The 12,030-nt window shown below is 45.0% G+C and overlaps 2 protein-coding genes across 5 annotated transcripts in view; both read right to left on the bottom strand.

The window, feature by feature from the left end:
• The window catches only part of uso1.L (USO1 vesicle transport factor L homeolog), a 40,545-nt gene that overhangs the window by 9,369 nt on the left and 19,146 nt on the right, over positions 1-12,030 (bottom strand). For 2 of the 4 annotated variants that reach the window (XM_018244045.2, XM_018244053.2), the window contains 4 exons: positions 11,824-11,978; positions 11,110-11,315; positions 9,366-9,386; positions 79-189 (listed from right to left, as the gene is read on the bottom strand). In XM_018244045.2, coding sequence (XP_018099534.1) covers positions 79-189; positions 9,366-9,386; positions 11,110-11,315; positions 11,824-11,978 — 493 coding nt within the window. 4 annotated transcript variants of the gene reach the window in all.
• Positions 2,730-6,483, bottom strand: LOC121403134. The gene is made up of 2 exons (XM_041590945.1): positions 4,193-6,483; positions 2,730-4,076 (listed from the first exon to the last, which is right to left on the bottom strand). The coding sequence occupies exons 1-2, from the start codon at positions 5,479-5,481 to the stop codon at positions 3,521-3,523; spliced, it is 1,845 nt and encodes a 614-aa protein (XP_041446879.1). The 5' UTR covers positions 5,482-6,483; the 3' UTR covers positions 2,730-3,520.

Genomic DNA, 12,030 nt, shown 5'->3' with positions numbered 1-12,030 from the left:
ATCTAACAAGGTCAAAAACAACCCTAGATATGTTGTCTTGATGAGAAGGGTTGCAGCAATTCATGAGAAAAAGGATACAAATGGCACATTTGCCGCATTATGAAGAAAATGTGTGACAGCAATAGGACAGTTGGTTAACCAAGTGCAAAGCAGCATCAGGAGTCCGACTTTTGTCTGCACCTTGCTTCCCTAAAAAAGTTGAACAAATCAAAAGAAAGGAGAAGCAAAGGAAGAAAGAAGATATGACAATAACTAATAATTCTAACTGCTGTTAATGAGTTACAATTACATGTTTACACATCAACTAAATTATTTTGTGAAAAGTATTTTTTTTATGGTATCAACACAATAAACAGTTAAACACACTATTTTTTGTGCACAGATAAAATGTATTTTACCTAGAACCATATATGTCAAAAACTAATATGTATTAATAGAGACAGTCTGAAAAATGGTATTGTTGTAATGGCCCATGAAACAACCCTTTCAGCATTCTTGCCACTTGTCTCCAAATAAACTGAAACAGGATAAAGCAGATAAAACGGTGACTTCTTAAAGAGGATGATTTTTAGTATAACTTACCGTTAAATCTCTTTCTCTCTAGGCATCGGGGGACACAGGAACCACGGGGTTAAGCTCCTCCTCCAGGAGGCAGGACACTGATAGCAAAGCTGAAACTCCTCCTTCTCCCTCTTCTATATACCGCCTGCTTAACTCCCTTAAATCAGTTAGATAGCAAGCAGATAACAAGAAACTATATACACGCAACAAAAGTCAAGGCCACGGGAGAACCTTTCCCATGTCTGGCCAACAAACGACCTGTTTCAGGGTGGGCGTTCCTGTGTCCCCCGATGCCTAGAGAGAAAGAGATTTAACGGTAAGTTATACTAAAAATCTCCTTTTCTCTTACGGCTCGGGGGACACAGGAACCACGGGGACTTACCAAAGCAGTCCCATTAACTGATAATTCAGGGAGGGAAGAACAGAAACCAACTGCCTGCTTCAGTCTGAGCAAACTACTGATTGCAGGACTCTTCTGCCAAAACCCGCTTCAGCAGAAGAAAAGGTATCAAAACGATAAAATTTAGTGAAAGTGTGTACTGAGGACCATGTGGCAGCCTTGCACAGCTGATCAGCGGAGGCCTCATTCCTCCAAGCCCAGGAAGTGCTTAGGGCCCTAGTCGAATGAGCTCTGACCCCCTCCGGGGGGCTCTTGCGGGCCGCTATGTAAGCCTGCCGAATAGTCTCTTTGATCCACCTTGAAATGGTGGCCTTGGATGCCGCTGTCCCTACCCGAGGACCTGAGGGAATTACAAACAAAGATTCGGACTTCCTGAACGAAGCTGTTCTCTTCACATATGTAGATAACGCCCTGACCACTTCCAGGGAATGTAGACGAACCTCCTTTTTGTTCCTTGGATTCGGACAAAAGGATGGAACCGCAATAGGCTGGTTGACGTGAAATGCAGACACCACCTTGGGTAAGAAGGATGGTACCGTTCGCAAAACGACCTTGTCGGAATGAAAAACCATGTATCGTGGATCTATGGAGAGAGCACTCAACTCAGAGACCCGCCTGGCCGATGAGATGGCCACCAGAAAAATGACCTTCCAGGTCAACACCGGGAGCTCAATCGACCCTAGAGGTTCAAACGGAGGATCCTGAAGGGCTCTCAAAACTAGGTTGAGATCCCATGTCGGAACCGGTCGTCTGAAAGGAGGCACTACATGGGCAGCCCCCTGGAGGAAGACACGTATGTCGTCCTTTAGTGCCAATCTCTCCTGAAAGAGCACTGATAATGCGGAAATCTGCACCCTGAGAGAAGCCAACTTTAGACCGCCCTCGAGACCCCTCTGTAAGAATAGCAAGACTTGAGAAATATCGAGCTGGTCAAAGGGAACTCCCCTGGTCTCACACCAGGATGCGTAGGCATTCCACACCCGGTAATATGCCTTGGCCGAAGACGGCTTCCTAGCCCTGATCATTGTATCGATCACCGTATCTGCAAAGCCCTTTCCTCTCAGGATAGCGGTCTCAACAGCCACGCCGTCAAGGATAGTAGTCCTGGGTTGTGATGTAATATGGGCCCTTGACGCAGTATGTCGGGACGTCTTGGTAGGTGAAACCAGTCTCCCGATGACATTGATATTAGGTCCGTGAACCAGGCTCTCCGAGGCCAGAATGGGGCCACGACGATGAGATGCAAACTTTCTTGTCGAAAACGTCTTAGAACTCGAGGAAGCATTGGAAGTGGAGGGAAAATGTATGCGAGTTTGAACCGCCACGGTAGTGTCATCGCGTCGACTCCTGCTGCCTGCGGGTCTCTGCTTCTGGCGAAAAATCTTGGAGTCTTCCTGTTGTGTCGAGACGCCATGAGATAGACCTCTGGTTGACCCCACCTGCTGACTACCATGTCGAACACCTCCGGCAGGAGCTCCCACTCTCCTGGGTCCAGCCGATGCCTGCTTAGGTAGTCCGCCTCCCAGTTCTGGATACCTGGAATGTGCACTGCGGAAATCTCTGGTATCCGTTCCTCCGCCCAGGATAGGATCTGAACCATCTCTGACCAGGCTGCGGCGCTGCGTGTTCCCCCTTGGTGATTTATGTATGCGACTGCGGTCGCGTTGTCTGTCTGTACTCGTACCGAAAGACCCGTCAGGGGTACCTCCCAATGGCGCAGTGCAAGATATATTGCTCGTAGCTCTAGAACGTTTATGGGTAGTTTGGACTCCGCGGGAGACCAACTTCCTTGGGCCGATCTCTGATCGAGTCTTGCCCCCCATCTGGTCAGGCTGGCGTCGGTGGTGAGAACCGTCCACTGAGTGTCCCCCCACCGTCGGCCCTCCGCTAGATGTACTGGGTCTATCCACCATCGTAGAGACTGCAAAGTCACTTGATCCAACCTGATCCTCTGATTCATCGAAGACCTCCGCCAGTTCCGCAGAATGCACAGTTGCAGAGGTCGCAGGTGAAACTGCGCAAATGGTACTGCCTCCATGGTTGACACCATGAATCCCAGTACCTGCATGGCAAAACGCACCGACGTTGTTCTGATCTGTATAAGCTGCCGAGCAAGCAATTGCATCCTCTCCTGCTTCTCCTGTGGCAGAACTACTCTCTGGGCACGTGTGTTCAGAATTAGTCCCAGGAACTGCATTACCTGGGATGGAATTAGGAAGGATTTCTTCCGGTTGATCAACCACCCGAATTGCTCTAATGTCCTGATGGTGATTGCCAGATGCTTCTGAGCCTGTTCCAGGGATGCCGCCTTTACCAGGATGTCGTCCAGATATGGCGTGATGGAAATACCCTGAAGGCGTAGGACCGCCGACATTGCTGCCATGATCTTGGTGAACACCCGTGGAGCCGAAGAGAGTCCGAACGGGAGAGCCACAAATTGGTAATGCCGTTGGAGAAAAGCAAACCGTAGGAACTTGTGATGCCCTGGCCAGATGGGAACATGCAGGTAAGCGTCCTGGATATCCAGGGATGCCAGAAATTCGTCCCTGCTCAAGGATCTTATGACCGAGCGAATAGTCTCCATGCGGAATCGAGGGGTATCTGATGAACTTGTTTAAACCCTTTAGATCCAGAACTGGTCGAAAGGAGCCATTCTTCTTGGGCACCACAAATAAATTTGAGTAGAAACCCTGGAAGATCTGGTCCTCTGGGACTGGCACGATAACTCCGGCCTGAAGAAGTCCCGAAACCACTGTAAAAAAAAGCCTCTCTCTTTGGGTTTCTCTGAGGAATCCTGGAAAGGAAGAATCGTTCTGGGGGACGAGATAGAAACTCTATCTTGTACACCTCCGCTACAAGCTCGTGAACCCACGCATCTGACACCCAGTCGTGCCATACCTCCCGGAACCAAAGCAAGTGACCCCCCACTGCCTGATCTGGCACCGGAGGGCCTGTCCCGTCATTGTGAAGAGGACTTGTCAGGGGAGGGCTTCTGTTGGTTCTTCCGAGGCTGCCAGGCCTGACTTTGCTCTTATGTTGAAACCTGTTCTTGGATCGGAAGGAAGAGGTGGGTCGAACTTCTCTAGATGATCTGGAGGTTTGGCCACGAAAAAACCTGCCGCGCCTCTGCCAGGCCTGACTTTGCTCTTATGTTGAAACCTGTTCTTGGATTGGAAGGAAGAGGTGGGTCGAACTTCTCTAGATGATCTGGAGGTTTGGCCACGAAAAAACCTGCCGCGCCTCTGGCCGGTATGGATGCGGGATTTGTGTTGGGGCAGTAAAGTGCTCTTCCCCCCAGTGGCCTGAGAAATTATCTTCTCTAACTCATCACCAAACAGACGTCTGCCCTTAAAGGCCATGGATATTAGAGCCTTCTTAGAGCTGAGATCCGCCGTCCAGTGCTTCAGCCAGAGTGCTCTGCGCGCTGCTACTGCAGTGGCTGATGTTCTAGCGGATGCCTGCAATGAGTCCAGAAGAGCGTCTCCCAGGAATGCATTGGCGTCCACCATCTGATCAGCTAGGGAAGATAATTCTGCCCTGGGCAAATTATTCTTGAGGCCATCCAGGAGCTCCTGAGCCCAGTCCGCCATAGCCCTGCTGACCCACGCCGCTGCAATGATAGGCCTAAAGGTGGAGCCTGCGGAAATAAAAATTGAACGTAAGAACCCCTCAAGGCGTTTGTCGGTGGGATCCTTAAAGGCAGCCGCATCTGGGACAGGAAGAGCTGTATTCTTGGACAAGCGTGATACCGGAGCGTCTACTGCTGGAGGAACGCCCCATTTCTCTGTTAACTCCCTGGCAAAGGGATAAGAACGAGAAAACCTGCGTGAAGGTTGAAACTTCTTTTCTGGGCAGTCCCATTCCTGCTGGATAACCTCACCCAACTGATCGTGAAAAGGAAATTCAGCACTCTGTTTACGCTGTCGCTTAAATGGTCCCTTGGCTCCCGACCCCGCTCCAGATGGGTCCTCCAACTGAAGGGAGGTCTTGATTGCTCTGATAATTCCCTGAATATCATGTGGCACCTCCTTGTCAGGATCAGGAATACCCTCTGAAGATGCGGACGAAATCTCACCCTCGCTAATCTCAGAGTCACCGATATCGTCCGCTGAATCCTCCGATGATACGGACAAAGGCACCCTTCTCTTGCTCGGGGCCTTCCTGTGCTTAGCCTGAGGTTGAACAGATAAGTGAGCAACAAACTTATCCTGAGACGATGACAGGTTTGCAATTCCCTGTAGGCTAGCCAGGGATTGGGACAGCTGTAGCGCCCAAGTAGGAGGATTGTCCCCCATAGAATAGGGATGGGAAGCTGAAGCCCCTGAAGAGACCCCAGCAGGAGCATCACTCGCCAATTCTGAAACCTCCAGAGCTATGGAGGGATTAGAAGTCTCCCCTGATGCTGTGCAAGCTGCACAGGTCGGGTCCCCTTGACCCTTGGGAAATTTGGCGCCGCATGAAGCGCAGGCAAGGTAAGTAATTGAGGCAGAGGACCTAGTCTTCCCTCCCCTGGGAAACATGGCCTCCCTGCAGCCTTAGGCCTCTGGAGCGTGTACTCCCGCACCTAACCTCCTCCCCCACCAACCGCACCTGACGGAGAAGGAGAAGCAGCAGCCACCCGTGCCTGGATACTCCCGCACCTCGCCGTGGATAAGGCTCTCCACGCGCCAACGGCGTTACTGAAGACCCGTGCGCGCTGACTGCAGCGCCGTGCTAGGACGCGAGGAGCCGGGAAGGAAATGACGTCGTCAGGCGAGCGCACAGGAACTGCCGCTTCTGGGTCCTAATGCCCCCTCCTGACGGCGTACTCCTCCTCCCCTGCACGGGGCCGCTCACCGCTACCTCTCCCTCCCCCCAGTGCGTTGGTGAGAGGGCTGCAGGATAAATGCGGTCCCTGAAATGCACTAGCGGTGTACTTACCGATATTCCAGGGACCCAGAGCTCCCCTCAGAAGCCTCTCAGACTGGCCAGTCAGGGTCCTGCCATGCTGGCAGGCCCTATGTGATGGATGGCCAGCTTGCAAGCAAGACTTACAGACCCCAGCCGAGGAATCCCGCGATGGGGGCTAACCTTGGAGAACAGGACTGTCCCTGACTCTAGTCTCACCCCGGGTGTCAATGCTATTCATTGACCGTAGAATCACTACCAGTAGGGCCTCCTAGAGGCCTAGTCCCTACCTCCTTGGAAGCAGGACACTGAAAAACTGATTTAAGGGAGTTAAGCAGGCGGTATATAGAAGAGGGAGAAGGAGGAGTTTCAGCTTTGCTATCAGTGTCCTGCCTCCTGGAGGAGGAGCTTAACCCCGTGGTTCCTGTGTCCCCCGAGCCGTAAGAGAAAAACAATATTGCAGGTACTGCTCATAAAGCTATATTTGCAATGTACTTCAATTAGAAATCATGGGACCTGATATCCAGAATACTCGGTACCTGGGGTTTGCTGGATAATGGATTTTTCTATTATTTGGATCTTCACATCTTAAGTCTACTAGAGAATCATGTAAACATTAAATAAACCAAATAGGCTGGTTTTGCTTCCAATACAGATTAATTACATCTTAGTTTGGACCAAATACAAGGTACCGTTTTATTATTATAGAGAAAAAGAAAAATTTAAAAAATTCGGAATATTTGGATAAAATGGAGTCTATGAGAGATGGCCTTAATTCGGAGCTTTCTGGAAAACGGGTTTCCAGATAACAGATATCATACAGTACCTGTACTGCTTCTTTAAAGCAACAGATTATTTGTAGCTGAATTCATGGTGTGTCTCCTCTACCACCTTAAACTGTGGAATCCTTTCCCGGGAGGCCAGAGAACTTGTCTACATTCCGAAGGGCAAAAAAGCAGAGCTGGGGTGTTTCTCACTGATATTAGTCTCAGTGATAAATAAACAAATGAAACAATCCAACTCTGCTTCCCTGTCCATCAGAATGCCTGTCAGTTTTCTTACTACTCTCACTGGCTGGCAGGGAAGGTCCTGTGGGCAGCTTCAGCTAGGAGAGGAGACAAAAAGTGAATTCAGCTGCACAGAATCAGTTATTTTAAAGGAACGGTTCAAAGTTTCTAATTGAAATACATTGCAAATATGTTTCTTTTAAGGTTTACAGGCAGTTCATGTAATATTGTTTTTTGCCTTTATATCCCCATTAAGCACGCTATACATGGGCTAATAAAGAGGCTAACTCTGCATTTTCAAGTCAGCTGCTGGCCTGCATATGATGGTCCTTCCCAGTGGGTCTCCTCTGGCCCACAGTACTGTCCGATCGTTGGCCCAGCAGCTAAACCATTAGATCATAATTTGCATATGGAAAAAAATTGCCACCTGCAGTTGTACAGCAGTCATGTGAAGGATCTGAATTTAGCTCAGCCAGGCACACAGAATTTGGTGAATCCTGGAAAAAAGGCTGGAATGTGGCAGATTCCTGAACTGAATTTAGGATTCAGTGCAAACCCAAACAGTACAGCTATCTAATAAATAAATATATGCTTTATGGCCGAAACAATAACCTGCAAACAGTAAATGTTCTATTAATTCACTATGCAAGGCGCTTCAAACGTACAAAATAATTGACAGATATGAATTCTTTTATATAAATGACAAACTGGTGTTTTACTTAACCAAGCTTTAACCATAATACCTACAATGAGTTTATATGCAAACACACAGAAAACATATCTTTTCATAGCAATGCACATTATCCAGTCCATTCCACAGCACTGTGCTGGGAATGTTTTGTTTTTTTAAATAGACAGCAAAGGAAGTTAAATGTACAGTGCTGTTTAAGACAACCACAGCAAAGGAATTAGTGAATACACACCTACTTTAGCATTACAGTCACACACAAAGTCAGTAACTAACAGTACAATAAAAATTGATACAATGTTAGGACTTGCTTTTAGCAAAGAGTTTACAAGGATCTGACTTTTGTAGAACAAGTTCAGAAGAATCCAATTATTAATTTTAATAAGGGTCACTACACTAGCAGTGCTGCATACTTTGAAGAAATGCAATAAACGGCAGTTCTCTTGATTGGGACTGGTACGTACATGCTGTTTAAGTGTGGCTATAAACACGGACAAATGTAGGTGTTAGGACTGGTCTCGTGCTGGCTGAGCTATTATTGATGTAAGGGAATATGATTGAACTTGGGGAAAGTAGGAATTGAAGATTTATGTTTAAGTGAGGTTGGGTTTGAACTGTGAGATGTAAAACAAAACAGCAGGATAAAAGCAGGGTTGGTGGGCAAGGAAAATGCAAGAGCAGGTGTAGTATCAAGCGTAGACAACAGCAGTGGTAGGTTAAACAGATCTGTGCACCTGGAAAGCAATGCAAATTGGGACAGTGGTGTAAATGACTGTTGGGTTATGGTCAAAAGGGATAAAAGATGGGGGAGGGTGTTAAAAATAAACTGATGAGAGGCGTATGAAATAGCTGAATATATGAATGAAAATTTCAGGACAACAATTGGTAATAGTTATTATAATAATAAAACAAAAACAGAATAGCTCTTATAAAGATGCAGCTTCATCCGCCAACTTTGCTTTAAGTCCCAAATGCCTAAGATGTTCCCTTTCCTCAATGCCATAAAAAATAGAAATTACTCCGTTATTTCTTTTGTAAATCGATAAAACAAATGGGGCAACTGTAACTGCATCTTTAATTTAGGATCCCAAGTGTCTGAAAAACAGTGACAAAGTCCATTTAGAGGGAAATTATATCCTATTAATAAGTAGAATTTATTACTCATGAGTTTTCTAGTAAATCAGATGTTCCACAGCGCAGTGCAATGTAAGCAGGTAACCTTCCTTCTCTCCATGTTTCAATTTATAGGTATGAATGGGAGCTGCTGTTGCTTTACCTTAGGCTTAGGAGAATTTTCTTCATAAAATTCAAAAGAAACAGCTACCATATGTGGAAACTAGAGGAGTTATATACAGATTTATAGAGACTGTGTCAACACTAGAAGCAAACAATATAGTAATCTTCATTGTTGAAAGTTTGTGTAAAATGCTGGTACTGCTTTATTAAGTTTATATTGCACCAGCTTACAAACCCACAACAAGCAATATGCAAATATGTTTACTTGGTCCCAAAGATAAACCTTGCTTATCAACAGGGTATAATTTCCCTTTAAATGCATTTTCTGATTATAATGTTAATGTAACCAAGAGGATTTCATGCTGCTGCCTGGAAGCAAATAAGTGATGGGTCCCAACTCCCTACAAAGATGCTGTGAGTGAACAGAAGCCCACATCAGCCAAGGGATTGTGAGTAGAATCACATCAAAGCAGTTATAAAATGATGTAAAATATTATTGAAGGGGGAAAACCATAAAAACCTCACATCAGCAGAAGCAAAATAAGAGGCCCTGCACTGGCAGGAAGTTGTGCCAACACATACATACCCGTCTGATGAGCTTATCCCCCTGTAAATTATATAAATTACATTTGTAAAATCCCACACAATCCATACAATGTTAAGTATTGTAACCCACGAGATGGGGTGGTGAAATAACTGCACCTAGGAGCCTTCAAAAATATGCTTAAAACTAGAGTGCATGTGTAATTAGCAGTGCAATGAAAAGGTGCCTGTAAGTCCCAGAAGGGGGTGCAAAAGTTAGTCTTGTTTTCCCCATTGGATGTTATTGGGGTCTTGGTATAAATTGTATGACCTGCTTTGGTATCCACATTTATTCAATTCACAGCTGTCAAACTATTCCTAAATAATAAGCAAGTAGCTCACTGTGGTTTGGATTACCTTCATATGAATTGCAGTGCACCTTCATTTGACAATATACATGTAATAAAAGGTCTGAGAGATGCATGCACCTATTTGGGTATAAAAGAACATACCGAAGCAGTGGTTTGGGGGGTGCTTCATTGGCACATGCCGACTTATCCCTCAGGTCTGTAGTGGCAGTTTTAAAGTCCACTGTTTGGAGACCACTTCAATATTTAGACACATAACATTGCAGATTGTATAGCAACCTGCACATACAGGGACTATATTGCAGTGACATAATTGTCCTCCAAACTTAAATTTCCTTGCCTCAAAAAATCTTATGACCCCACTTCTGATGTTAGAGATATATTTGAATAATATCTTAAATCCTGCTGCAAACAGCATGTGACTCCTATAACCTCATGGCCTACTTTATTAATTGCAGTCTTCCCTCTGTGCTAAAACTGCCTATCTACGTTGGGAAGAGTGGGAGCTACTCACACCACCTTCGCTGCCCTACGCGTTTTGCTGTTCACACAGCTTTGTCAGGGGCGAAACACTTAGAGCGGCGTATGTGGTGAGTAGCTCCCACTCTTCCCAACATAGATAGGCTGTTTGTCCACGGAGGGAAGGTTGGTAGGGAAGGGAGGGAAAGAGCGGCTACTTCAGCTACAGTTTTATGATTATGCGTTTTAACAATATGGATACTAAAATTCCAACACTAAATATTACAATATTACGATTTTTAAAGTATGTGTCATTTTAGGGACATGGTCCTGCACGGCTATGATTTGAATAAGCAGTGAGTCTTTGTGGGTCTGGGCAGCAAGTTTTAAATTGGAACATGTATTAAAGGTTACAGCTACACTGTTACAACTGTTATCTGAACTAGTTTGCTTGTTACAAGAGGATGGCAATGTATTCTTAATACATTGTGTCCTAGTTTGTTTCAGTTTCATTCGAGCACTGTGGTAGTCTGTTGCAAACTTACGGAGCAATAGTTGTTAAAAGTACTTTCAGCTCTTTATATTAGCTAATATTATCAGTAACCTCCAACCTAGAGTATGGAAACTTTCAATAACCTGTTCCTTTTTGTGATAGCTTATATTGAGGTTTTAGTAACAAAACTTAACCAACAGAATAATTAAATAATAAATAATTATCAGGGCACATCCACAGAAGGTATATGAAAAAGATATTAAATACCAATTTGCAAGGGTGTTTACAGTTTTAAAATCTTTCAAAAAGAATCTCATCTTTACCAATTGTAGAGATGGGATTGTTGTTGAGCACCAACAAGTAATACATTGATAACATGACTAAATAACATTGTGGAAACCCCCAAAAAGTGCATACATAATCTCAGGCTAATTTCTCTGGATGTCATGGTTTCCTGGCATATCTGTTGGTCTAAGTGATAGAAGTACCTGTGAGAGAATGTTTGTACACTGTTGAAGCAGTGATACTGGTGGGTTACCAATACTTGTAGCAAGTTGTACTCTCAGTAGTTGCTCTTTCTGTGTAGCATTCTCTAGCAAGGCATGAGCCAGTGCAACCGCTGCACACCAGTTGGAGAGTGAGTCCGTAGAAAAGAGACCTCCACACAGCAGTTGCCCAGCTGATAGAGCATTAGCTGAAGAGAAGAGAGACACTTCTAAATTAGAGTCCTTTGTGTACGTTAGAAATCTGGTCTAACCTATTGCCAAGAATGCTCTTTTATGTAGATAGAACCTGATTTTTTTACCTGTTTCATTTAAAGCTGTCACAATAAAATGCATTAGGCATAGATTCAACACTGCAAGTGCCTTGTTTGAAACAATAAATTATGCGCTCACATTTCCCCAGTCACAGCAAATGTTGGGTTTAAACTTTTTACACTGACTTCCTCTTATCTGCCTACCAACAGAGAAGGGATGAACTGTAAATGCAGTAGGAGAGATAACTGAAAATAGAACACCCTCTGAGTAATGAAACCTCTGTAATCACAGCATTAAATAAAGAAAATTTAACTAAGCTCCAATTAGGAAATATCTAGTAGTGTATAAGGATCTTCAGTTTATTTTTCCCCTGTCTGTTTAAGGATCAAGTCGGATATGATACACTTAATTTGAAGAATAAACAAGGAACACAAAAATGATTACCGTCAATAGTAGAAGGAAGTAATGTAGCCACAATTTCTCTTTGCCCGCTTTGGTTCTTGTACAAGAAGCACTGAAAGCAGTATAACACCGCACATCTCAAAACAAATGGCTGTCTTTCATTTACCATTGACATCAGCAGCACCACAATAGCAGGCCTTTAAGGAAGTGGGGGAAAAAAACCATAATTATGAGGTTAAACACAGAAAT

The sequence above is a fragment of the Xenopus laevis genome, chromosome 1L (assembly GCF_017654675.1).
Source record: "Xenopus laevis strain J_2021 chromosome 1L, Xenopus_laevis_v10.1, whole genome shotgun sequence".
Lineage (NCBI taxonomy): Eukaryota > Metazoa > Chordata > Amphibia > Anura > Pipidae > Xenopus > Xenopus laevis.
This window is presented reverse-complemented; position numbering and strand designations above follow the sequence as displayed.

What these genes read in the sequence shown, in the direction of transcription:
- LOC121403134 (XM_041590945.1), bottom strand. Translation starts at nt 5,481, where the DNA reads ATGTTTCCCAGGGGAGGGAAGACTAGGTCCTCTGCCTCAATTACTTAC. An exon ending in ACCGGCCAGAGGCGCGGCAG is followed by an intron (nt 4,077 to 4,192) that starts GTTTTTTCGTGG and finishes GAGGCGCGGCAG; the next exon opens with GTTTTTTCGTGGCCAAACCT.